Below are 21927 nucleotides of genomic sequence, written 5' to 3'. Positions count from 1 at the left end.
TACAGTAGCATTGCTTTGTAGATAGAAAATGACGTCGCGCATGAAATTCACTGGACAATACTCGCACGATGATGGCGCGGGAGTGGGAGGGAAAGTCAGCAGACGGCATTTGCGTCCCAGAGAAGTCCCAGAGATCTAGGTCTCCCCAGAGTTTAAACGATATCCATGAGATAGATCTCCATTCTCAGCCGTTGGTCAATCGGCAGGCAGTACGGCATTGGATTGCCCCACGGGCATTGATCGATTGACTCATCAATTCATCCATGAAACTCGGATCACAAGCGTAAGTCGAGACACTGAGGTCATGATTCTGGGCATCAGGATACAGCGTATTCAAGCTTCAAAGTTCACTCTACGGCAAAGCTTCTTGTTCAATACCACTCGGAATTTATGGACCTATCGCGTTAACTGGCGGCAAGGAGCAATAGGATGCCAAGCTTACGGGACCACGCCCGAACCGTCACTCGGAATCCTTCCTTGCTACCCGTTACAGTGGAGGTGAACCAGACTTTCAACGCAGACAACCTACATACAGCGTACATAAAAACCATCCCAGTTGATCTGATTTCCACATGGTCGGCTACCTCCTATGTGGGTGAATATCAGACTACCAAACGCATTCCCATCCATCATCGTGACCATGTATCCGAACGACGTTTCCAAGACATTTCCTCGGTGTGCATTAAACCTCAAGTTTGATCAGCCCCCACGATCTAGATCTACCAAAGCCCTCAACCTTAACGGAAGTACCGAAGAAACTAGTCTACCCTCCGAAATCCTCCGGAGTATAAAATATTCAATCGGTGAAGTCTTAATAAGTCTAAGTCCAGATTTACTCCCACCCACCTCTCAGATCTCCTAGCGGCTTCCTCCGAGGAGGAGAGGAGAGGGGAGGGGAGGGAATCATTGACCGCAGAAAACTCCCTTTGAGGAAGCTAGGAAAGGAACCTTGCAGCAGCTCGCGCAGGACTCCACACACACGTGTGCGAGATATTCCCCGTCCGACGTAGGGTCGAGCCAATCGCAGAGCGCACTCCCAACGACATCAAGTTGCGGATAGCTTCAAGTGACCATTTGACGTTATACTCCCCCCTCATCGCCAACTTGTCTCAAACAAGTTTCTACTTACCTGTACCTACCTATCTACCTACTAGGTACCCAAGTAGGCAATATGTGCGACTACTTACCTACCTACTCACCTACTTAGACATCGTCAGACCGCTAGTCGACAAAACCTCTGACCCCGCCAAGATGCGACTCAACCGCATAGGTAACAACTTGGAAATGACGATGGGACAAGACAAATTGCAAAGGGCCACTGCAGTTTACCATCTGCCGGCTGCCGCTAACACCACAGATTCGAGATCTGCGGATCTTGCCGCGACCGCCAGGGCAGGGCTGATCAAGTTTATCTTGTACCTACATACATACTTACATATCTTCAAGGGTCGTCACATGGGCGTCAAGACTGCATGCGTTGCGCAAGCGATGAAGAAGCTAGAAGCTTAACGTCTTTGCTAAGTAGTAGCCATCTCGTTAGGTTGGAAGACGATGTTCCGTGATGATTGCTAAGTTGGTGGAGGCATCGGAGTTGCAGTAATTCAGATATTCGGCGAAACTAGCATTGGACCCTTAAGATACATGTGTCTCACCGGCGCAAAGGTAGGTAATTTTCTGATGCGCTCAACCGTTTGTCTTGCGCAACACAGTCCTCCTTACCTCATCGTTGAGCTTACGGGCTAAGGAACGCCATGTCTAACATGTATATTGCTGTAACTTATCTGCCTAGAGATGTGAGACATACCAAGTGAGACAACATCCAAGCTTCTCATTTGTGTATATACGTCGCTTCATCTAAGCTATGCCGCAACATCCCGATTTGTCGGTGATTTGTGATCCACTGCATACATCCCGCGATTGGTGTCAAATGTCTGCTTCCGATAGTTACACACTGCGAAGAGCTTCGCCGTGACGCAGCCTCCCGCCCTGTCTCAGGCAGCAAGCTATTCTCGGAAGGGTGGCCGCAGGTAGGTAAATACCAAAATAATGGACACCAGCTTCATTCTGAGTTCATTTGATTCGTGTTCTTTTTAAGAAGCGTGTATGACATTTGACAACGCATGCTGTTCGTGCCGTTGCAAACCTTTTTCATATATAATTTTTAATCTATGGCTACGGGTAGCTGCTGTGTTTTCCAACCATCGGTGTAATGGAGGTTTCTTTCTCGTCATCGCAAAGTGCGTAATGCGTTGATCCGAGACCACGAGGTCTTGTTATGTTTTTGCTTGCACGGCAAGTTTTGAGGGATAAACATGAGCTAGAACATGAGCTTCTATATGGCTCATCACCGTATGAAAAGATGTAGAAGGTTGTAGATAAATATCATACATAACCCCATCGGCTTCCTTAACTGTTTTCTACATATATGCTATAAAATTATTTCTTTTGTCACTTCACTACTTCAACACAGTCCTTTTCATATTTTCTATTAGTCGTTCCTTTTCTCTAAGTCGTTCTCGTCATTAATGGGCTTAATATTCGCACACCATAAACCTAAGCGAACATCTCTATCGCCCCTAAAACATACTTAGACAAACTCGTTTAAGAATACTTGGATATGGTCACATCGATCGGCTATACTTGGGTTGTTATGAGTGATTATAATAGAGCTAGTTGATAAATCTAGCCCTCGCTCATACATTAGTCGATTCCCCTGTCGACTGTTTGCGTTGTGTTTCTCATCATCTTATCAACCAACCACATCCCCAAAGTTATCTTCCACTACAGACTTCGAGTAAGTAAAACTAAGAATGATACTAATTAAGGGGACTCGTATGCTAACAATGTGTTGAAGCAGACCGTCGACGGAACACCAAGTGTACAACATCAATCTACTGCGTCTAGATAAAGCGATGGCGTATAAAACTATCGAACGCTTAGACGCAACTCCCTAAGGTGACCCTTCATGTCACGCATTGTCATGAGGCACAACTAAAAGATAAGGGGCGATGTTGGCGCGCAAAGAAATCTAAACTGCTCTCTTTAAAGGAGCGCGGTACATATATAAATCACGCATGCCCCTTGTCTACTGTCTCTGGGGGTAATAGCCAACACGCCTTCTCAGGACCACTCATGGGCAGTGACGGACATTATTGGGCCCCATTCCTCCAAACACCAAAATTCTAAACCATCCGAGTCGAATTACTAGGTCGCCTTTAATAGGGACAGGTTTCTTGGATGGGGCATATATATCCGGATACGTTTAACTATATGTCCTAAATTCGACAAACACCTATAGCTTTATTGAAAATTACTTCAATAGAATATTCATCCAACTTCCGCGTGCAACCAACTGTGAAGTAATGCGTGAAACACAGCAAGTTTAGTATAAGGGGTAGGATTCAAACCCGAGGCTGTTAGGTATGGGGTACGTGATATAGTACGTATGTGTGTTTAGCTGTAGTCAAAAGGCATTTTCATTGATTTAATTCGCGAAGAACGCCTGTGAAATTCCAATGAATGCATTGTTAAGGCACCATAAATCATGTACCACCCCTATCAACCACAACCACCGCCTTCCCCCTAATCTTCCCACTCCTCATCAGTCGCAAAACCTCATCGATCTTGTCCAGCCCCTCAAACTCCGTAGCCTCTATCCTGAACCCTTCTCCAATCTCATCTTCCCCTTCACCACTCCTATATCCGTGCTTCCTCCTCCTCTCCGCAATAAAATGAAGCATATCCCAACTCTCCCCCAACCCTCACATCCCTAAAAACCAATTCCCGAAACGGCAGCACCACCTCCTCCGGCTGCGCAATCTGCACCACAGTCCCATGCATCCTCGTCGCCGCAGCCGCCAACGCCGTCGCGCCCGACGCATGCACACCCAACCCACCCGTAACCCTCTGCACATCCTCCACGACCTCATCTTTCGCCCCCCTAGCATCAACACCAACAACCCTACCCCCCAACCCGATCGCAAACTGCACCGCCGAATGTCCCAACCCGCCTCCAGACCCAAGCACAAGCAACCACTCCCCCCTCCACACCCCACCAACCCTAAGCCCCTTCCACGCCGTCCTCCCAGCACACACCAACGGCACAGCCTCGACGAAACTAAGTTCATCCGGTAACTTCGTAGTGAACCTCTCGTCGACCCTCACATACTCAGCAAAGCACCCATTGATATGAATGCCGGCATGGCCTTTCGTATGCGCGCAGTACTGCTCGAATCCCGTTTCCTCCCCTTGACCAACACAATCCTCCCCCCCTAAACTCCCTAACCTCCCCGACTCTAACCACCGTCCCCGCCCCCTCATGCGACGCCGTGACCGACATCTTCGTTCCGAAGACACCCGTGGCGACCATGGAGCCCGTGTGGCAGTAGTTCGCTGCCTTAACTTTGACGAGTAATTCGCGGGGATTAAGGGGATGGGGGATGGGGATTTGAGTTAGGGATTACGGGGTATTGAAGGATGTTGGAGGACGTTATACAACGCCAAAGAATCGAAACAGCATAAATTAAACGGCGTGTGTATTTGAGTCGGAATATTAACAGAATTTTCCAAGGCCATTACAGAAACCGAACTCACCAAGTAGCCTAGCGACAAACTCCCCAAACCCGCATACACCAGCATCACCATAGGCATGGAATTAACAGTTTTATTTTGATCGTACAAGTACCTATATAAACCACAAACCGCAAGCGCCAAGCACGGTATAAATCCAGCAGACAAAAAACGTTTCAATGATATATCCATCACGATCCTCCGGGCTGTCGAGCCGTTATACGATCAACCTTTTAAAAACCCTCGCTGAGCATTCCTCGCTTGCTCGGTGCTATACGCGTCCAGCTTAACGGCCACGAGCACACATTCGATCGCGCTCTTCCCGTTCCTCGAGCCTTGTATCCGGAGCCTCCACTGCCCTGTCTTGACTATCCACTCGTCTGCTGTATGACCTGATAGATCTATTCGTCTCCTCTTCCTCGACGGTGCGTAGAACCCGCCTATGCTAGAGATGGGAGAGTCCTGTTCTCCGCCATGTCCCATCGATGACGATGCCGACATTGCTACCGCCACGTCTTCGATTTCTGTATAGTTGGTGTATGTTTTTCCGTCGAGGATAATATGTGTCTCGGGCTCGATTATTACTCGAACAAGATCTTCGCTCAACGGGGTATTCCCCGGTGTCGCTGGCTGGCTGCTAGCTCCGCCCGACGCCATCAAAAGTCCTAAAGGTTGAGTCGTCGGTGGAAGATTAAGCTTCGTGGCTATCACCTCGAACAATCTCGCAACGCGGACCTTGACCTGACCGAAGAATTCTGCTCGCATGACGTTTAGATGCATCTTCGTATTCTCACCTCCGATTTCTAAGATAAGCTCATGGTGTTTGTCGTCCTCATATGGCCGCATGTAGTTAATCCACCCAGAGACAGGTTCTGCGCCATTACCTGGGGTCGTAACATCGGTGGCAATTGAAATACCAGATTTAAGGATATCTTCTAATCTTAGAGTAATTTCATATCGTCGCCGAGATAGATTATAATTTATATGATGCGGAATCAACTTCTGTTCTACTCCCTTAAAATTGAAATACCGGCAGTCGCGGAGAAGGGAAGCGCGGTGTTCCTCGTCGCGGATATGCACCGGGTATCCTCGCAGAAGGTGTAATAGCTCATAAAAGGTATCAGCAGACCGATTTGGGACAGACGGTGGCATAATAGAAGGCGGCCTAATTAAGTTTTCCCGATCGAGTCCGGGGAAAATCTCATCGCGAGAAGAGAAGAAAACGCCGAAACCCAAAGAAAAGAAATTAGGTGAATTTCCGGGTCCGGTGAATATGTCGCGTGGGATTTGAAACTCGCGATGGCCAATAGAAATGAAGATAGACTCTTCATAGAGCTGCGACATCAGCTTGGGCAAAGTATAGAACTGGGCATCGGCGAAAAGGCGCACAAAGTGCGTCCCATCGCGTGGGGAGACATGATAGCCTTGTAAATGAAGGGAAATATCCCTAAAGGTAATTGGATCCCGATCTATGTAAAGGGTCCGTATAGCTGTTGATATATCTTCACCACTTTCTTCGGCCTTTTTAATTTGGCACTGAAAGTATTGTGAAAAATATGATGGGGCTGAAAAACAATGTCAGCAAAACGGCTCTTGGCTCTCAAAAGATGACGTGTCCCCATTCAGATATATATGAATGAGAATTAAGTGTGTATTTTTGAGATGGAGAGGAGAGGTGTTTAGGCTTCGTTGGGCTGACATCATCTGTCTGGAATAGGGGGTTAAGGTTGAGAGAGAGTAAGATAAAATAGGCGCTCATTCATAGCCTCGTACTCACCGTCGGATGAGAGAGAAGCGCCGGAAAGTTTAAAGAGTTCGGTCCCAATTTGAATGGGAAAGACGCGTTCATGCGGCAATATCCTTGGGATTTTAGAAATTAATTCGGGATCCGATGGTGGAAGATGGAAGGCGTCGCGACCCTTGCTGGTCTCACTCGAGTTTCTAGACGTGTTGTTCATTGTTGATGATGATGATGCGATCTATGGCCGAGCACACGAGACTTAACATGGTCGCCTGTTAATGCGCCCCTGCTACTGGATTCATCCTAGTGGGAATAGCCGAGCGCGCACTGTCAAAGTCATGATAGAGTAACTGATATCTCGGGGATGGTATATCGTATATTATGAACGAGTTAACGAGTCGATGCTGATTAAACACGAAGTGAGTTGTAACTTGTAAGCGGCTGAGGGTATTTAAACTTTTAAGCTTTGAAGATTGAAGAAAGTACGGAGATTTGCAATCGTTTGGAAATCAATGCCTTTCCAATGGGCTCTCGTTCTTTCCTACCCAAGGTTACATAAGGTGCCCCAGCCAGCTAGGGTGCTTAGGATGCCAAGGGTGCCATCCATGTTCGCACGTGAGGCGGTGCATCTACAAACCTTTTATTGGTTTCTTAGTGGCTAAAATGCACTAAGATGTGGCTGAACATCCACTACGGCTATATCGAGTAAGGCCGACACATGGACGCTAGTCTCTCTTCAGAAGGTTGCATGGTTTATTTTTTATTTTTATATCTTGATTCTCGTGCTATCATCGAATTCCTTGGTTGCTCTAAGCCTTACCTAACTTCAACCTTCACATTACGATATAATTATATGTATATTATGTATATGCATCCCATCAGAGTAACGTACATCCAACAATCCCGAGGTTTAAGGTTTAGAATCTCAGAGTTAAAGAGATATCTGGTTGATCTCGATCCATCGGGATCTACTTCTGCCGAATTTCGAAAGCCATGTCCGTCTTGCCTGACGCCATCTTATTAGTTTAAACGATATCCGTTATAATTAGTTCTTCAAAGTAGCGAGTCCGAGACCCTGAGCTCGGAGGGCGAAGTTTCTCGTGTTGCGAACACGGTTACAGAAGTGCCGCTAGATTTCTCTTCTAAACTGACGCGTATCTTCGTCACACGCACGACTGTACCATTGCACACGTGAATGAGGCTACTCGACCATTTCAGGTGGGAGTCTTTGCTTGAATAGGTAACTACCCCGTCTCTCGCTCGCGGAATCCTCGGAGATAGAGCGAATTCTCTACTTATACGCTGAATATTTTCAGCCCAATATCTCGGTAACAATAAAACATGCCTAAGTGAATTCCCGGCTTCATAGAGGGGTATATTTGCGCGACACGCGTTATCACTTGCCCAATCTTATTACCTAGGTAATAACTCTCTACTTACTAGATTTCGGATCTCTGACAGTCAACTCTGACAGTCAACGGACCGGCAATCTACATGAGGTAATAGTCCGCGAAGCACTAGCTGGAATGGTCTTGAGCCGCAAGCCACCAATATTTATTGATCCCAAAAACTAAATATAGCGCTTGTTCTTCTCCCCCTATTCCACCTACCCAGGTACTTGGTAGATGTCTTTCTTAATATGGTTGCAATATTGGGGGCGGATACTATAATATATGTATGACTGCATTAGAACCCAAGTCAACCAACTTTGAAGGTCTAAGACGGTTCGTTGCAACAATCCTTAATTCACTAATACGCAACGTCCGAAGTTTCTATTAGAAACATCTCGATTTAGGTTCGGAAGACTTGATTCTCACGGACACAACCACCGCGTATCTACCGATGCAGTATAAAGCGGGTATAATTTACGTACAGAAGGCATGCATGTGTTGCATGCGAAACGATCACCGAGGCCGTCCACCAAAATGCTGTGCATACTTGCTCACCAAGCCTATAAAAAGAAAAATGCGCTTCAAGGGGGCAAAGGGTGTTGCGTCTAGGATGGTAACATCACTCGTTCCAACGTAACGTGATAAAAGACGAAGGAAGACTTCCATGAGAAAGTGCATGAGAGAAAGGGGAATTCTAGCCCCCACCGTGTGTGTCCAAACCGACTTCAAGGAATACTTAGTTTCGCGTGCAGTAAAGTTCAAAATGGGAGAATAAGCCAATTCTAGACAATCACGAGTCCCCCTCTGGTTAGTTGTGATATACTTAGAGTTCCTATTTCCGAGGTGTAGCTATTGTTTGCATCAGCACCTGATATAATGCTATTCACAGGATTTGTTGACAGATACATCATGTCAAAGGGAAAAAGCTACTCACCATTCACCATTTGTCTCTGCTTGTTCAACCAACTCTTTGGGACATCATGCCGCCGCTGTAGCACAACATGGTTGCTCTGTAGGCGGCTTGTGAGGTCATACCAAGCAGTGGCGATCATCGCATTCTCCCGCTGCAAGTTTTTAATAATCTGGTCGGTTTGTGCCTGCCAAATATGGTTAGGTAGATGCTCAAACATTACTCTCCAGTAATAAGAAAATTAATTTAGTCACAAGATCCTGGTCAATATACATGATCATAGAATGAGATACAAGAGTATGATATGAAAACATGAAACAAAATTTATATTTCTGAGCCGTAATGAAAACAGATATATGAAAAGACACCGGTAATACCATCTTTTCCAGACTAGCGATATGAAATTTATAAGCAGGGAAAGCTTGACGTACCTTCTGAGCACCGGCTTCTGATCCGGCACGGACAGCTTTGAGTGTCCGATCTAGCTCGCGGTTCTTAAGTTCTGACTGCTCGTATTGCTGTAAGTGAGAGGTACATTGTTAGTATATGTATGTTCTAAATGATTCTCGTCGTAAGTTTGCAGGTCTGACACAACCCCTTAGCCGCTTGACCCCCTCATCTTATTCGCTGATACGATGAAGGTCTAGGAAAGGAGACAACGTAGAACGTGCACTCGTTCTGCTAACAGGTCTGCTCCCAGAAGTGAATTTCGAGATGTCTGAAGAATTGCTTAGGTTTCTAGAAGAGAAGCCACTGCTGCCAAGTCCAGGGGGAGACTGGGGAGATATAGGAGATATGGAAGATAGGATAGAACTAGGAGAAGAGACTGGACGATCAGAGGGTCCAAATGAGCCATTACGCTTTACTACGTAAGGGTAAAAACCGCTCTCTGGTCGCTCTTGTTTCTTTCCGAAAAAGGGGCTAGTGAGAGCACTCCAAATACTCTGGCGCTTGACCTTAGTGTTGATGACGTGCCTATCATCATCTTCGCGGCTGGAAACAGACCCGGCAAGGGATTCGCTAGAAGAACGTTGACTCACCTGCTGTAGTTGCTTGTATCGTGTCCGGAGCTTCTCCATCTTCTCGGATTGCTTTGCGCTATCCGTGCTGACGGGCAGCCCGTCTGCGGCTCTTTGCATCTCGCGGTTAGCCGTCTCAGCCTCGCGTCTGAGTTGGTCCTTCTCGATAAACGCTGTCAAGAGTTGCGATCGCTGGTTTTCGAATTCATCTCTTAATGCCTTGTGTTTCTTCCTTTCCGCCTCAAGCTCGGCACGAAGAGAAACGGCAAGCATGCCATCTGTTCTCTTCAGCTCCGCAAGGGCTTCTAGACTCGACTTCTCAACGGCATTAACTTTATCCTCAATGTCAGCATAGTTTCCAGTGAAAGCATATTCCCTGAAGATGATCTTACAATCACCTCGTGCTTCGAGTAGAGCACGATCTTTGTCGGCGATCTGCTCCTTTGCGGCAGCAAGTTCCCTTTCCAGTTGCTTGGTGTTGTTCTGTTCGGCGAGGACTTGCGTTCGCATGTTGGAATATGTTTCGTCTCTGAAATAATTCGACATTAGCCACTTCGTATCCGGAGCGAGGTCATAACAAGCTTGCATAGCCTTGACTAACCCATCTTTGCCCATGTTCTGGATAAGCGCATCGAGCTGATGTTGGCTAACCGTGTACTTCTCGAGCAAATCATTCACCTTCTCCTGCAGGGTTTCACGTGAAACGCGAAGGTCCTCCATCTCCTGGATAAGCTGACCTTTCTCCGTCTCCGTACCAATGCTGCTCTTGAGAACGGCATTCTCCGCCTGCAGGCGCTGCAATTCGAGATTCCTCATTGACATGGCATTACTAGATTCATTCAGCTCATCTTCTAGCGTGGCCTGATGGGAACCCAGAGGGGTAGTCGGGGTAGTAGCTGAGGGGTCAAACATCATAACCTTCTCTTGAAGGTCTCGGACGACAGCCTCATCTATTTGGCTCCTGGAATGCAGATCTTCAAGGCGCAATCTTAATTCAGCGTTCTCTGCCGTGTACATCGTCTTCTGATTATTAAAGTTGGCAATGTCGATTTCATACCCTTGCATCTTCGTGGCATAAGCTTCAGCTTCCCGCTTCAAGGTCTCTACCCTCATTGTGGCGTTTTCAAGCTGTTCCATAAGTCTGGCCGCATCAACCCTCTCATTTTGGAGGGTCTTGAAGTCAGCTTCTATCGCCTTCATCGACTCTAGCTTCTTTCTTAGATTGTCGGCCATGTTGGCCTTCTTAGAAAGGTCTTCATTTCTAGAACGAAGCTCCTGGTTCTCGTCAGTTAACGTCTCAGCTTTTTGGGCCGCTATTTCAAGGCGGGCTTTCTCTTTCAAGAGCCGGTCCCTTTCTTCAACCAAGTAATTCCTTTCGTTCTCCAAGTTTGCGATGAGCGTCTCATTCTCCTTCAGCTGGCGTTGAAGACGATGTTTGTCGAAGTTACCGACTTCCGACTCAATCTGCTTGTGTAACTGCTCATTCTCTTCTTGGAGCTCCTCGTGCTTCCTAATAAGATCCTCGTAGTTATCCTGAAGACGATCCAGCCGCATTTTTAAGCCGCCCGCCTGCCTTTTCGCTTCTTCCGCCTCATATTGCAATTGCGCCAGCGCTGCTTCCTGCGCAAGTTCGTCATCGGGGTCTGCGGGAAGTTGGCCGGGTTCAAGGTCACTGTCAGTTATCTGTGCCAGTTTGGTCTCAACTTCTTTGAGGATCTGGAAAATGCCCTGCTGAAGTTTCGTTTCCAAACCTGTAACCAAACTAACAAATTTCGAGTTATCGTCTTCACGGAGACATGCAGCGCACAGGAAGAGGACTAGTATCTAAAGATGAATGTTAGCGGGATCTGAAAATACAGGGAATTGCGCCGAACTGGAGGGAAAGGTAGGGGTACTTACATCGAAAGCGCCAGCCCTGGTAGGCTCTTTAGCCAATGCCTGGAAATCCAGTTCATTGATCAGGGGTTCTATTCTAGGACAGTTTCGCCTCCCTAGGTCCTTCAATCCCATATGGATGATGTGCAGGTTCCTTCTTCTACCTTGTGATGCATCGGTATCGGTTGGAAAAGCTTCAAGGCTTTGCTGGAATCTAGAAGGGTTGTACTCGGTATCTAGAATCTCAAGCAGGGCAGAGAAAACAGCACCGTCGAAGAGGTTCTCGGGCTTCTTCGCTCTCAACTCTGGACCTCGATCAGGTATGAATCGGACGAGCATCGACTCGGTCTATTAAACCAGATTAAGTTAGCAGCTGGTTCATTATTTGAGACAAAAATTCAAGATAAGGAACGAGGTCAAAAGAAAAAGACGTACCCATTCGAGCAAGGCTCCTTGCGTAGCCGGTGATTGTATAGAGGGAACCATGGTTACGGTTAGATATTATCTCGGTATGTAATGTGTGATGCCGTCTCTGTCGTTTATTAGGATTAGAGGAGGCTGTGAACCGTAACTCGATTCCAGCCGAAGGGCAGCTAGCTGCGCAACTCAAGAGTTCATTAACTACTGGGTATAGAAAATAAATATAAATAGGGTAGGAATCGCAGTTGCGCTCTAGCAATAGTGAAATGAAAGTAGTGGTTCAAGTCGTTGACGATGATGTGTCGAGGACAAGCGGGTTGAAGTAGGAATTCGTGCACCAGCAGCGCTATAAGAGGCCAAAATATATCATTGTTCTGAAAGAATGGATATTGTTCGGATTGTTCAGATTGTTCAGAGTGTAATCAAACCCATTGTTTCTGAACGTCTTTCCTTCTTTCTCTTCCTTTGTCAACCAAAGGATTGTTGGATGGTGTCAAAAGAACGTTGAAGTTGAAGTCGTAAAGTCGTAGTTGAAATGTGCTTCCCGAGCGGTTTGAACCTAATAAGACGCCTATTATTAACACTAACGTGGTTGCTGGGTTGCTGCTGGGTTAAGGCGGCACGGTCACTGGGTGTCTGTGGAACTCGATATCGATTAAGAATCAACTCGATAGGGGGGAGAACGCTTTGTGGCTCCTGTAACTACAGGGATCTTGCATGTGCTAATACGCCTAAAGCTGCATCTTCCTTGTCCAAGCTAGAACCATTTCGTCAACATGCAAGGTACGAGAGGCTTAAGTTTTGGAAAGCGCAAAGCGTTCAGAGCGTTTTCATAGCAGACCTCGGGCACTTCGGGTACACTTTGCATGAAGAAAAGGTGAGAGATACTTACCGCATCCTGCGCACCTTTTCGTCATAGGTCAGCCATTGCCCTTTAATCTTATTAGGGTGATATTCAGATAAGCCATGGTTCTAGCATCTAAGGCTGACGCTTAGTTGAAACTTGTCTAACAGAAACACTTTAGCATGTCATGGCTACAAACTACAAACAATCTTCCATTTAACCACCAGTAAGGGATGTTATAACTTTTGTTGGAAATGTTTTAACTGTGTACCGGACTGGAGTCTAGACAGATGGAAGAGCTCGGGAAGGTCACGACCACCATTATCAATTCCAGAAGACCCGAGTCAAGCGACGTAAGGTCACATCCATTCATTACCGTTTGTTTCAAGTCACAATCTGCCCCCGCAGAGGACGGCGATGTAACGCGATCAGACCTCACATGAGAAGAGAATTGGGACGATTTTCTAGTACTCATAGCGTATTATGGAAGCGCTGTACCTATTAAGTATCAAACGGTCGGAATCTTTCTTAATGCTCACAACTTCTTTCACATTTCTTTTATCAGATACAATGAATATACAAAAACCGTTAATGTCAAACGGCTTTCTATTTAACGGGAACTCACATACTGTAGTGTTCTCATTCACACGTGGGATATATTATGAAAAAGCTCTCTTTTAAACAAGCGTAATAATTAATTATTAGCTTGTAAGACTAACCATCAAGCGCCAAAAGCGGTCGGATTATAGGGTACAAAATCTTGGACATAAAAGTTCAATTCATGATTATGTCATGGTCAGAAACCTACCAAAGAACATTCACTGCGATCCATACACGTAAACTAACCCACTCCTGAGTGGACATAAAGGAATCTCGTCAAATGAAGATATATCAGCGGTGAACTTCACCGAGTAAACGAACTATACACCGCATCAAGTTTAATAATGTCTGCTCATGTAAGAGATCCATACCTCTTACGATAGCCATCTTCTTTCAATTAATAAATCTGTGTAACCCAGACAATACGTAGTATAATATTACCAAATTCGATGAATGTGCTTAATACTTGATACCATTTTTGAATATGTCTACCAAATCTCAAAGAACCAAGATCTAGGAAGACCTAGGCCACGAATTCAATGCAGGAAAAGCTTGTTAGAAACTCCATAGCCCCGATGGCTGGTATAGTTATCGTTGGCGCATGAGGGCTTGCATATATCCCCAAAAGACTTCGATAAACCCCATTGTATCCGGGAGGCACCCATCACCGCCAATCTCACTGTGTATAATATTCAAATAGACATTACATTACCTACTAATCAAAATCCCTACCCACTTCGCAAAACATCGTATCATTAGCGGGAGCATATGTATAAACAAACCCAAGCCACATGTTTCAATAGGTACTCAAGATGAGAACGCGCAAAATCCACAGGTACAAATCGCAAGACAACGCTCCCGAGGAGTGGAACGATCCGAACGCATCTCGGAACAGCGAAAATAATGATATTCCTACGAAACAGCAACCAGCCCAGACCCTCCAAGGAATACTAAAAAAACGCCGGTAACCCGAATGACTCTCTAATTCAACCGAACCCGAATGTCCAAATTATTTTCATGTTGCCTGCTTTTTCAACTCAACTCGACGCCGATCCCGTCTGCGGGGTTCGTGGGGGGGTATCGTGCAGGTAGGATGTTCCAGCATGCCTTTCATCACGCGGCAGCGGTCGCATAGCCGCCCGAGAACGCCGCGCTTAAGACGAATTCGATGTGATCTCGACGACCTGGTCCTCCTCGATGACGGCGTGGAACTCCGAACTCCAGGCCGACACCGTCTCGAGGATCTTTTGAGGTGCTTTGGCTGCGAAACCCCTGTTTTTGAGACGCGCGGTTAGTTCATCTGTTTGTTATCGTAGAATTGAAGAAAAACACTCTGTCTGTTATTTAAATAGAGCGGCGATGGAAGATATGGCCTTGAAGGATGGAGAGGATAGGTAGATCGGGATAGAGTCGTACTTGATGAGTTGGTATTCATGAGTAATCACGCCCCCCGCCTTTCGGATGTCATCCTTGGCGCGGTTGACGATATCGTCTGTGGTCTCGCTCGGGAAGCTGACGATAACAGACTTCTGGACGTCGACGGCGGAGACTCCCTGAGCGACGGCAAGCGCCGCGACGATGGTCGAGAAGAAACGCATATTCGTAGTGTTATGTGGCTTGTTTCGGGTTGGCGGTGACGTTAGGCGGTGGATAGGAGATTGGTAGAGCGAATCGACAGACAAAGAGGATTGGCCAAGGAGCGGTATCTGGAGACAAGAAGTATTTGAGAAAGCTTGAACTTTAATCGGAGGCGAACAATGCGGGTTTAGTTTGGTAGTTCTTGGTTGAAACAAAGTGAATGATGAATTGTTTGTGATGATGAAGAACTTGGCGGTTTGACCTTCGTGTCGATCTTCTTATTAGTTGGTCCTTCCGCCTGGGAGAGTGGAACTGGGGAGGCCGGGGATCCGGTGGCTTAACTGTGGAGTGCCTAGTGATTCCTCCTCCCTATTGCTTCCCATTTTGAATTCTACAGCTTCCCTGATAGGAAGGTAGTGGGGCCGATACGGTACCTATTTTACACCACTAAGAGGGTGGCAAGAGATTGTACCACCTGCAATCCGGCGATTCCCTAGCATCAGTGAATCATTCCATGTGATCTTCCGTCGTATTTTCTACTAATTATGTCTTCTCACCTTTTGAATTCTTTAACCAATCTGATTTGATACGATTCTAATGACATCACATAATACCAGCGAAAATTACAAGGTTAAAATGAGACTCTTGTAGACAATGACATACAAATCATGGTAAAATAGTAAGTGACTTGTTTCATTTACCAATATATCTATGTTACTCCTTTTGCCTTATTTGGGTTGTCTAGTCTCTCATGTAAATTAGTGTCTTAACGTCAAGTGTTGCGAGCATCACCAATGGAACCACCATGTAAGATCTAGTATGGCATTCATGAATTTAAGAAGTTGCTAGTCAGGTTATTTCAACTAGGTATGAAATCTTATTTTTTTCATCTCAACATTATCTTAACACTAGCGACTAATAGTATCTAGTTTGTTTAGCTAACATAGAGTTATTCAAGAGTACATTATGGAAATATATAATGTATCATTCTCTCTCATAAACGCTCTTTATTTCCCATGCCAATAAGATCTTAGTGAGCTTGGTCATGGATGGAAATTCAATCGAATTTTCGTATGCAAACACGATACACCAAAGGATACCGAGGACAACCTAATAGACCTACGCAATTTGCAATACGGGTGGCCTGTTCCTGTTCACTGTCCATACTGGAATTATTCTTCTTTATATGATGGGAATCGATACACAGGCGTATTCTCCTCCCAGGCTTCTCCACGAACAAGAAGAAACACCCATCATATTGATCGCCAGTTATTTTTTTTCTCGCTCGGAAGCGTACAATATCGAAGCTGGCTTGAATCTGAGACACACCTTTTTGGTTGTATTTCGTAGACAATTGGGATATCGGAAAAATCTTGGAAAGGCCGTAAATCTTCTTGAGCCTTGGAAATTCATGAGGGCAGTGAACTTTCGCATCGAAGTAGATCATCCCACATTGGCACATAACAAACTCTCGAATATATTTGCAGAGCTCCTGTAGACAAGGCATCTTATACAATATCCGTTTTATAGTCTTGAAGGTGATGTTGATATGGTGGAGATCGATAAAGAAAGGAGTACACCTCGCTATCTCTTCCCGTGCTTCTCTGTTGACGTGGAAGCATCCGGGTACCGGAAGACGGACAACAGGGGGCCCAGTTGGTAGAGCCAGAGGCAGCATATCTGGTGCTGCAAATTGCCAGATCATGTTCCTTAGCTCCCGGGGGAGCTCTGGGAATCGTGGGAAGTCGCTAGGGGTCTTTTGCGACATGATATTATGTGGAGAGATTTTGGTATCCTTCCTTGTTGGTGTTTGCCTTTATAAAGAGTTGAAGTAGTAGAGAGAGTATTGGAAGAAAAATCCATAATATCCTTATAATTATCAAGAGTTGAAAAATAAAATCGTAGGTCTTCACTCGTGATAGGAGCCCCGGAGGTGGTTTTATACCTACCTACCTAGGTACCTAGGTAGTTCCTGAGAGCCACAACCTGAAATATGAAATTGAAGAATATTTTATTATAATCTTGAATGATAACTTAAGATCTTATGGCGTTGTAGTCATGAAAATATTTAGGTTTGATAATTACGTGGGTAGGTGTCGGAGTTTCAACTTAATCTCGTAACTAGCCTATGTGTCCTTAACTTAAATCTCATAAGGTTTGATGAAGTGATAGTACTTGATATAAAAGCCCTCTTAAAAGACACTCTCCCCCGTGAATTTTCATGATGGTAAGTTGAATAGGAAAAAAAAAAACATCTACAAGGCTTTTATATTAGATCTGCCACAGTGGCATGTATTGCCCACTACATTCTGTGCGTGGCTAAAGACTTCGAGCATCTTCTTAAGATATCTATTTTATGGTATTTAAAGTTCACAATTATTCAAATAAGAGTATTTGCTGACTTAGATGTGACTTCTTCCCGAACATGATGGGCGTTATACAAGAGACACGTTTGAGCCACAACAAAGGGTTTACGTTTCTTACGAGCCTCAACGCCTCGATATCTCACGGATCTATGTATGCACCAGGCGCTTGTCTTGGAAACTATCATGTATTGATACACCTACATCATGGCCCGTTGTGTACAGGATATCATGTATTTGTGTATTTATGGTTGGCGAATGGATGCTGTCCTATGAAGGTAAATAATTATTCTAGAAAGTTAGCGTATGAGAATAAGGGTAATGTAAGTACATGAATTTGGCAAAGTGGACCTATTATTGAATTTACACATATCGTGATGATTTTCTCGATATGTATTTAATTTTGCTAAAGATCAAATTATTCGAGTTCTATGGATTTGCGCCCTATCGAGAGATGATGGTAGTGAACTGCCGAGAACAATATACAAGAATTCCATGCTCGGGTCTTGATTGGCTGTTCGAGATTAGCCGTCGAAGAGCTTCACCATAAGTTATTTAGAAATTCTATCTGTGTAGCAGTCTGAGAACAATTAATTTTCCGATCAAAAAAGCTCCGTATCGATCTGTGAGTGCATATATGAGTGGTGGTATTTGTTGTAATTTAGACCCATGAGTCTTCTCTTACCTGTCAGTCAACTCTAGTCGCAATCACGTAACGGGCAATCTCGAGATACCATCAACATGCTCCAAAATCTCCTTAGGGCCATAGAGGTTCTATTCCTATCGGCTCTAGTGTCAGCTGTGTCAAATGTGACTGTTGTTCCTCTTACGAGCGGCTGTTCTTCGTACCCTAACTATGACAACACGACGGGCATCGCAGGGCCTCTACGTTTAGTCGCAGACTCAACCGGAACGGATGTTGACGGGTTTAAATTTAAACCCCTATTCGCCATTGCTGTTGGTGGTGGAAGTTGGGGCTTCGTACGCACTGCTTCCCCTGTTCCTAAACCCCCTATTCATCGAACCCCGTACATAGTGCATGTACATCAGGACTGATAGTTGAACTCGAGGTAGATGGTACTACCAACGATCGAGAACAAGACCGCAGAGGAAATCCCATTCCAATGTAGCAACGACACGTTGCAAGCTCACCTAAATATGGGTTTCGCTGGGACTGTGTGGCAGGATCTGATCGCAGCTGGGACACCCGGCGAGTCCGTCTTCGGGTTTCGCTTGCCAGATTTACCGGACCCCAACTATCACCTTGAGACATGGTATGTGTGCACTTAGATCTGCTTAAGAGATCTGGAGGTGTCTAGCGCTTTGATTACCATGAGTGAATGCTGACTTGTGTTTAGTGCGTGATCACCGTCCTCTTCGTGCTAACAATTCCTTATTCCCTACCCTAACCCTTGGGAAGTTCTTATTAGACACGAGACGTTGAGACGATAGCATGCGATAGCTAACATGGAATAGATTTGCACCTCGTAGACGGAGTGGAGCAACCGGGGGTGTATCTCGGATCCGTCAACGTCACAAACTGGGGCTTCAACTACCAGAACTTTACCGAGACGGGCGAGTACTACTACGCAAGGCTGCTGGGGCCGAATAGCAATAACCCAGCGACGGGAAAGCAACTGAACTCAGGGGAATTTGCCGGGTATATTAAGATCACTGCCGCTTGATATGTATTTGCTCCCGAATATACTTGAGTTATGCGACGTGTAAACTCAACGCTCATTTGCCGAGTGCGCAACGGCCGATGATGTTTCCGTCTTTCATGTTGAATCCGTGTGATTAAATGGTACTGAGGCTGTTGAAAAGCCTCCTTCGAGCAACTAGCTTGCTTTCATTCTCCAATCCTATAACTTCATGAACAACTTGCTCTATTCTTTTCCGATCGTGGTCCTCATTAACGTAGGTGGATATAAATATTTCCGTCTAGGCCGCTCATTGCCTTTCCCATCGCCGATACATATGCGATCAACCTAAAAGTATCCGCTTAGCCAACACAATTAGTTCATACAGTCCCTTGTGGGCAGTCTACTATGTTCCTTCTAGCTTTCAACTTAAATCATTAATCCCACAGCCAACTAACCAAGCGCACCCAACCCGTTGACTTGCCCTCTGGCTCATCGGGATAGAGGTCCACCTGTTTGAACGCCTCGTCAAGCGGTATGCTATCGAGTTGTGCGATATAAGTCTTCTTGACAAACTTCCATATGAAGTAAGCCCCAACTACGAGGGGTATGTCCCTGGTCAAAAGTTAGCAAAAGGTCACAAATACCATAGAAGGGGGGTGGTGGGAGGGGTGAGACGTACAAATATGATGAGACGAAACCACTCGGGTCCCAATTCCCCTGCGTAAAGACCTTGAATCCACCAGTAAGTAGGATCAAAATGCACATGAAAAGTGCGGCGCATGAGCTGTAATCTACACAGAGTTAGCACCTCCATCTGTATCCCCCAAATCATATCTAGCAAAACTTACAAGTCCACCAATTATGCCACGGTAATCTCTCATCCGGAATCCCCTGCTTCTTCATCGCCAACTTCAGGCGTATGTGATTCAGCAAGATCACCGACCAAGAAACCAACACGCCCGCCGCCGTCAAATCAACCAACCACCAGAAGACCGTCAGCGCGCCGTTACTCAAGCTCATGAAGCTCAAGAACATGCACACGGTATAGAACAACACACACACGTACGGTGTGCCCCAAGACGTAGTGCGAAGGAATATCCTCGGAGCCTGGCCCTTGAGCGCTAGACCGAATAAGACACGCGTGCCGGCGAGCAGGGACTGATTCGACGCCGACCATGCGGATGTAATGACGACGGCATTGACGACGCTAGGTATGGCGCTGATACCGGCAGCCGCGGCCGCGATAACGAATGGGCTCTGGGCAGCCGTGCCGGAGGAGTCATCGAGGCGGGAGTCGTCGCTAGAAACCAGGAGGCCGACGACTAGAATGGCCAGGAGGTAGAAAAGCAGAACACGGTAGAAGATACGCTTACACGCGCGAGGGATCGCACGTCTCGGATTCCGTGTCTCAGCCGCGGCCATGGCGAGCGACTCGATGCCCGCGAACGAGAAGACGGCGCTGGTCAGCACGCCCCAAAAGCCGAGAAATTTGCCCCATGCTCCTGTCGCTATGTATTCAACGAACGGACCGGGCTCATACCAATACCTGAACCCGATCGCAGGGGTGCCCGGTATACCTCCCGACGCGATAATAATGCCCAGAACAATCAAGAAGACGACAAGCAGGACTTTCAGAATCGCAAACGCGAACTCGACCTCGCCAAACACGCGAACGAAGGCAATGCCCACGATGAACGTCAGCACGATAAACGCCATGATGTAAGCGGTGGGGTTGACGTCCTCGGACCAGAAGGTGAATAGCACGCAGATAGCAGTGATTTCGCTAGGGATAGACAGCGCAATGCCGTAGACCAAATTCCAACCAACGGCAAACCCAAGCGCAGGGTCGACGAGAAACTCGGCGTGTCGAACGAAGGATCCGGTAACGGGGAGTAGAGCCGACACCTCTCCCAACGCGAACGTAACCGCGCACACGACCAGCCCGACGACCGCGTACCCAAGCAGCGCACCCAGCGGTCCGCCCGTCTGAATAGCCCCTCCGAGACCGAGGAACAAGCCCGTGCCAATCGCGCCCGCAAGACCGATCATAGAAAGATGTCTCTGCGCCAATCCCCGCGACAGCGACCTTGCCTCCGTACTCGTGACCAAATCGCCATCATGCTGCAGCCCATCCCGGTGTCCCTCCTCATCATCACGGTACCGATACGCGGCATCAGTCTCGCGGACGTAGTCCTCAGCGCCGTTTTCGAAGCCCATGTTTCCGGATACAGTCAGACGGCCAGACGAGACATACCTCCCGAGAAGCGGCTCAGTCTCAGCACCGCTCATAATAAAGGGCCAAAGAAAACCAGGGCTAGAGCGAGAAAGAAAAAAAAAATCTCACCGCGACCGCATTAACGAACGGGGACCAAAAAAAAAACTAATTATTAATAATAGCAACAGGGCTCCAGAGGAATTAATTAGGTAGGAACGCGCGGCGCGGAAAACTAATAGTACTACCCAGGGGCGAGGGATTAGCGGCGAGGCCGTCTGACTTCAATGGCACCTTTAGGGGAAGGACAGAGAAAAAAATGCTACTGCTACTACAATTACGCCATTTTTAGCTGGTATTCGCTATGCTGTTGGTTTGGAAAACTGCGGGTTGGTTTCATGAGAAAGGTGCTGGGGGAAATGGCGTGAACGGCTGAATTGGGGCTAGGGATATCTAAGGTTGTATCTTATCGCTGCTGATAAGCGGGGGGCGGTCCCGCCCCGGTGTATATGTTAGATGACGGGAACCCCGATTCATGCTTCCTCTTTTGTAGGAAAAGATCTTTGACGTGATGTTCCTTATTATGATACATTTACCAAACAGGTATGCCAAGAAGATGCATAGAGGACCTAGAATTCTTCGTAGTTGATGGGGGATAAGGCGTTCTCATACTTCGTATGTATAACGTTCAAGGTTTTCAATGTTGCTTAGGGCTTATTTCGTGCCGATCCGTATGAGCCCAGTGTGCAACATCGCACCGAA

General features: G+C 46.5%; 6 protein-coding genes across 6 annotated transcripts; 1 reads left to right on the top strand and 5 right to left on the bottom strand.

Annotated features, from left to right (window-relative positions):
• Nucleotides 1-3696: 3696 nt before the first annotated feature.
• GGS22DRAFT_188792 (uncharacterized protein) lies at nucleotides 3697-4320 on the bottom strand (the record flags this gene model as incomplete). Its single annotated transcript, XM_047964763.1, has 1 exon — nucleotides 3697-4320. One exon carries the CDS (start codon nucleotides 4318-4320, stop codon nucleotides 3697-3699), a length of 624 nt encoding a protein of 207 aa, XP_047818419.1.
• Nucleotides 4321-4588: 268 nt separating this feature from the next.
• On the bottom strand, nucleotides 4589-6807 carry GGS22DRAFT_163839 (uncharacterized protein). The gene is made up of 2 exons (XM_047961438.1): nucleotides 6347-6807; nucleotides 4589-6134 (listed from the first exon to the last, which is right to left on the bottom strand). The coding sequence occupies exons 1-2, from the start codon at nucleotides 6525-6527 to the stop codon at nucleotides 4795-4797; spliced, it is 1521 nt and encodes a 506-aa protein (XP_047818418.1). The 5' UTR covers nucleotides 6528-6807; the 3' UTR covers nucleotides 4589-4794.
• Nucleotides 6808-8037: 1230 nt separating this feature from the next.
• Nucleotides 8038-12466, bottom strand: GGS22DRAFT_163838 (uncharacterized protein). Its single transcript, XM_047961437.1, has 7 exons — nucleotides 11941-12466; nucleotides 11530-11853; nucleotides 10023-11454; nucleotides 9652-9962; nucleotides 9043-9129; nucleotides 8636-8798; nucleotides 8038-8550 (listed from the first exon to the last, which is right to left on the bottom strand). The coding sequence occupies exons 1-7, from the start codon at nucleotides 11989-11991 to the stop codon at nucleotides 8534-8536; spliced, it is 2385 nt and encodes a 794-aa protein (XP_047818417.1). The 5' UTR covers nucleotides 11992-12466; the 3' UTR covers nucleotides 8038-8533.
• A 2057-nt stretch (nucleotides 12467-14523) lies between these two features.
• On the bottom strand, nucleotides 14524-16715 carry GGS22DRAFT_188789 (uncharacterized protein; the record flags this gene model as incomplete). Its single annotated transcript, XM_047964762.1, has 3 exons — nucleotides 14524-14641; nucleotides 14786-15075; nucleotides 16245-16715. The coding sequence occupies 3 exons, from the start codon at nucleotides 16713-16715 to the stop codon at nucleotides 14524-14526; spliced, it is 879 nt and encodes a 292-aa protein (XP_047818416.1).
• Nucleotides 16716-17657: 942 nt separating this feature from the next.
• On the top strand, nucleotides 17658-18995 carry GGS22DRAFT_200343 (uncharacterized protein; the record flags this gene model as incomplete). Its single annotated transcript, XM_047966423.1, has 4 exons — nucleotides 17658-18291; nucleotides 18385-18584; nucleotides 18630-18646; nucleotides 18787-18995. The coding sequence occupies exons 1-4, from the start codon at nucleotides 18052-18054 to the stop codon at nucleotides 18993-18995; spliced, it is 666 nt and encodes a 221-aa protein (XP_047818415.1). The 5' UTR covers nucleotides 17658-18051.
• Nucleotides 18996-19219: 224 nt separating this feature from the next.
• Nucleotides 19220-21347, bottom strand: GGS22DRAFT_144287 (dicarboxylic amino acid permease). The gene is made up of 3 exons (XM_047958833.1): nucleotides 19802-21347; nucleotides 19633-19744; nucleotides 19220-19565 (listed from the first exon to the last, which is right to left on the bottom strand). The coding sequence occupies exons 1-3, from the start codon at nucleotides 21240-21242 to the stop codon at nucleotides 19388-19390; spliced, it is 1731 nt and encodes a 576-aa protein (XP_047818414.1). The 5' UTR covers nucleotides 21243-21347; the 3' UTR covers nucleotides 19220-19387.
• Nucleotides 21348-21927: the final 580 nt, after the last annotated feature.

This window comes from Annulohypoxylon maeteangense (genome assembly GCF_022496945.1).
Source record: "Annulohypoxylon maeteangense strain CBS 123835 unplaced genomic scaffold GGS22scaffold_9, whole genome shotgun sequence".
NCBI lineage: Eukaryota > Fungi > Ascomycota > Sordariomycetes > Xylariales > Hypoxylaceae > Annulohypoxylon > Annulohypoxylon maeteangense.
The sequence above is the reverse complement of the archived record's forward strand: the minus strand, read 5'-3'. Positions and strand labels throughout refer to the sequence as shown.

Bases quoted from the DNA above. Each gene is read 5' to 3' on its own strand.
- GGS22DRAFT_163839 (XM_047961438.1), bottom strand. From the start codon at position 6,527: ATGAACAACACGTCTAGAAACTCGAGTGAGACCAGCAAGGGTCGCGAC. The intron at 6,135-6,346 runs GTGAGTACGAGG...ATTGTTTTTCAG, and splicing joins CGCTTCTCTCTCATCCGACG to CCCCATCATATTTTTCACAA.
- GGS22DRAFT_163838 (XM_047961437.1), bottom strand. From the start codon at position 11,991: ATGGTTCCCTCTATACAATCACCGGCTACGCAAGGAGCCTTGCTCGAA. The intron at 11,455-11,529 runs GTAAGTACCCCT...ATTCATCTTTAG, and splicing joins CCAGGGCTGGCGCTTTCGAT to ATACTAGTCCTCTTCCTGTG. The intron at 8,799-9,042 runs GTACGTCAAGCT...CATATTTGGCAG, and splicing joins CAGAAGCCGGTGCTCAGAAG to GCACAAACCGACCAGATTAT.
- GGS22DRAFT_144287 (XM_047958833.1), bottom strand. From the start codon at position 21,242: ATGAGCGGTGCTGAGACTGAGCCGCTTCTCGGGAGGTATGTCTCGTCT. The intron at 19,745-19,801 runs GTAAGTTTTGCT...AACTCTGTGTAG, and splicing joins GTGGCATAATTGGTGGACTT to ATTACAGCTCATGCGCCGCA. The intron at 19,566-19,632 runs GTACGTCTCACC...ACTTTTGACCAG, and splicing joins GGTTTCGTCTCATCATATTT to GGACATACCCCTCGTAGTTG.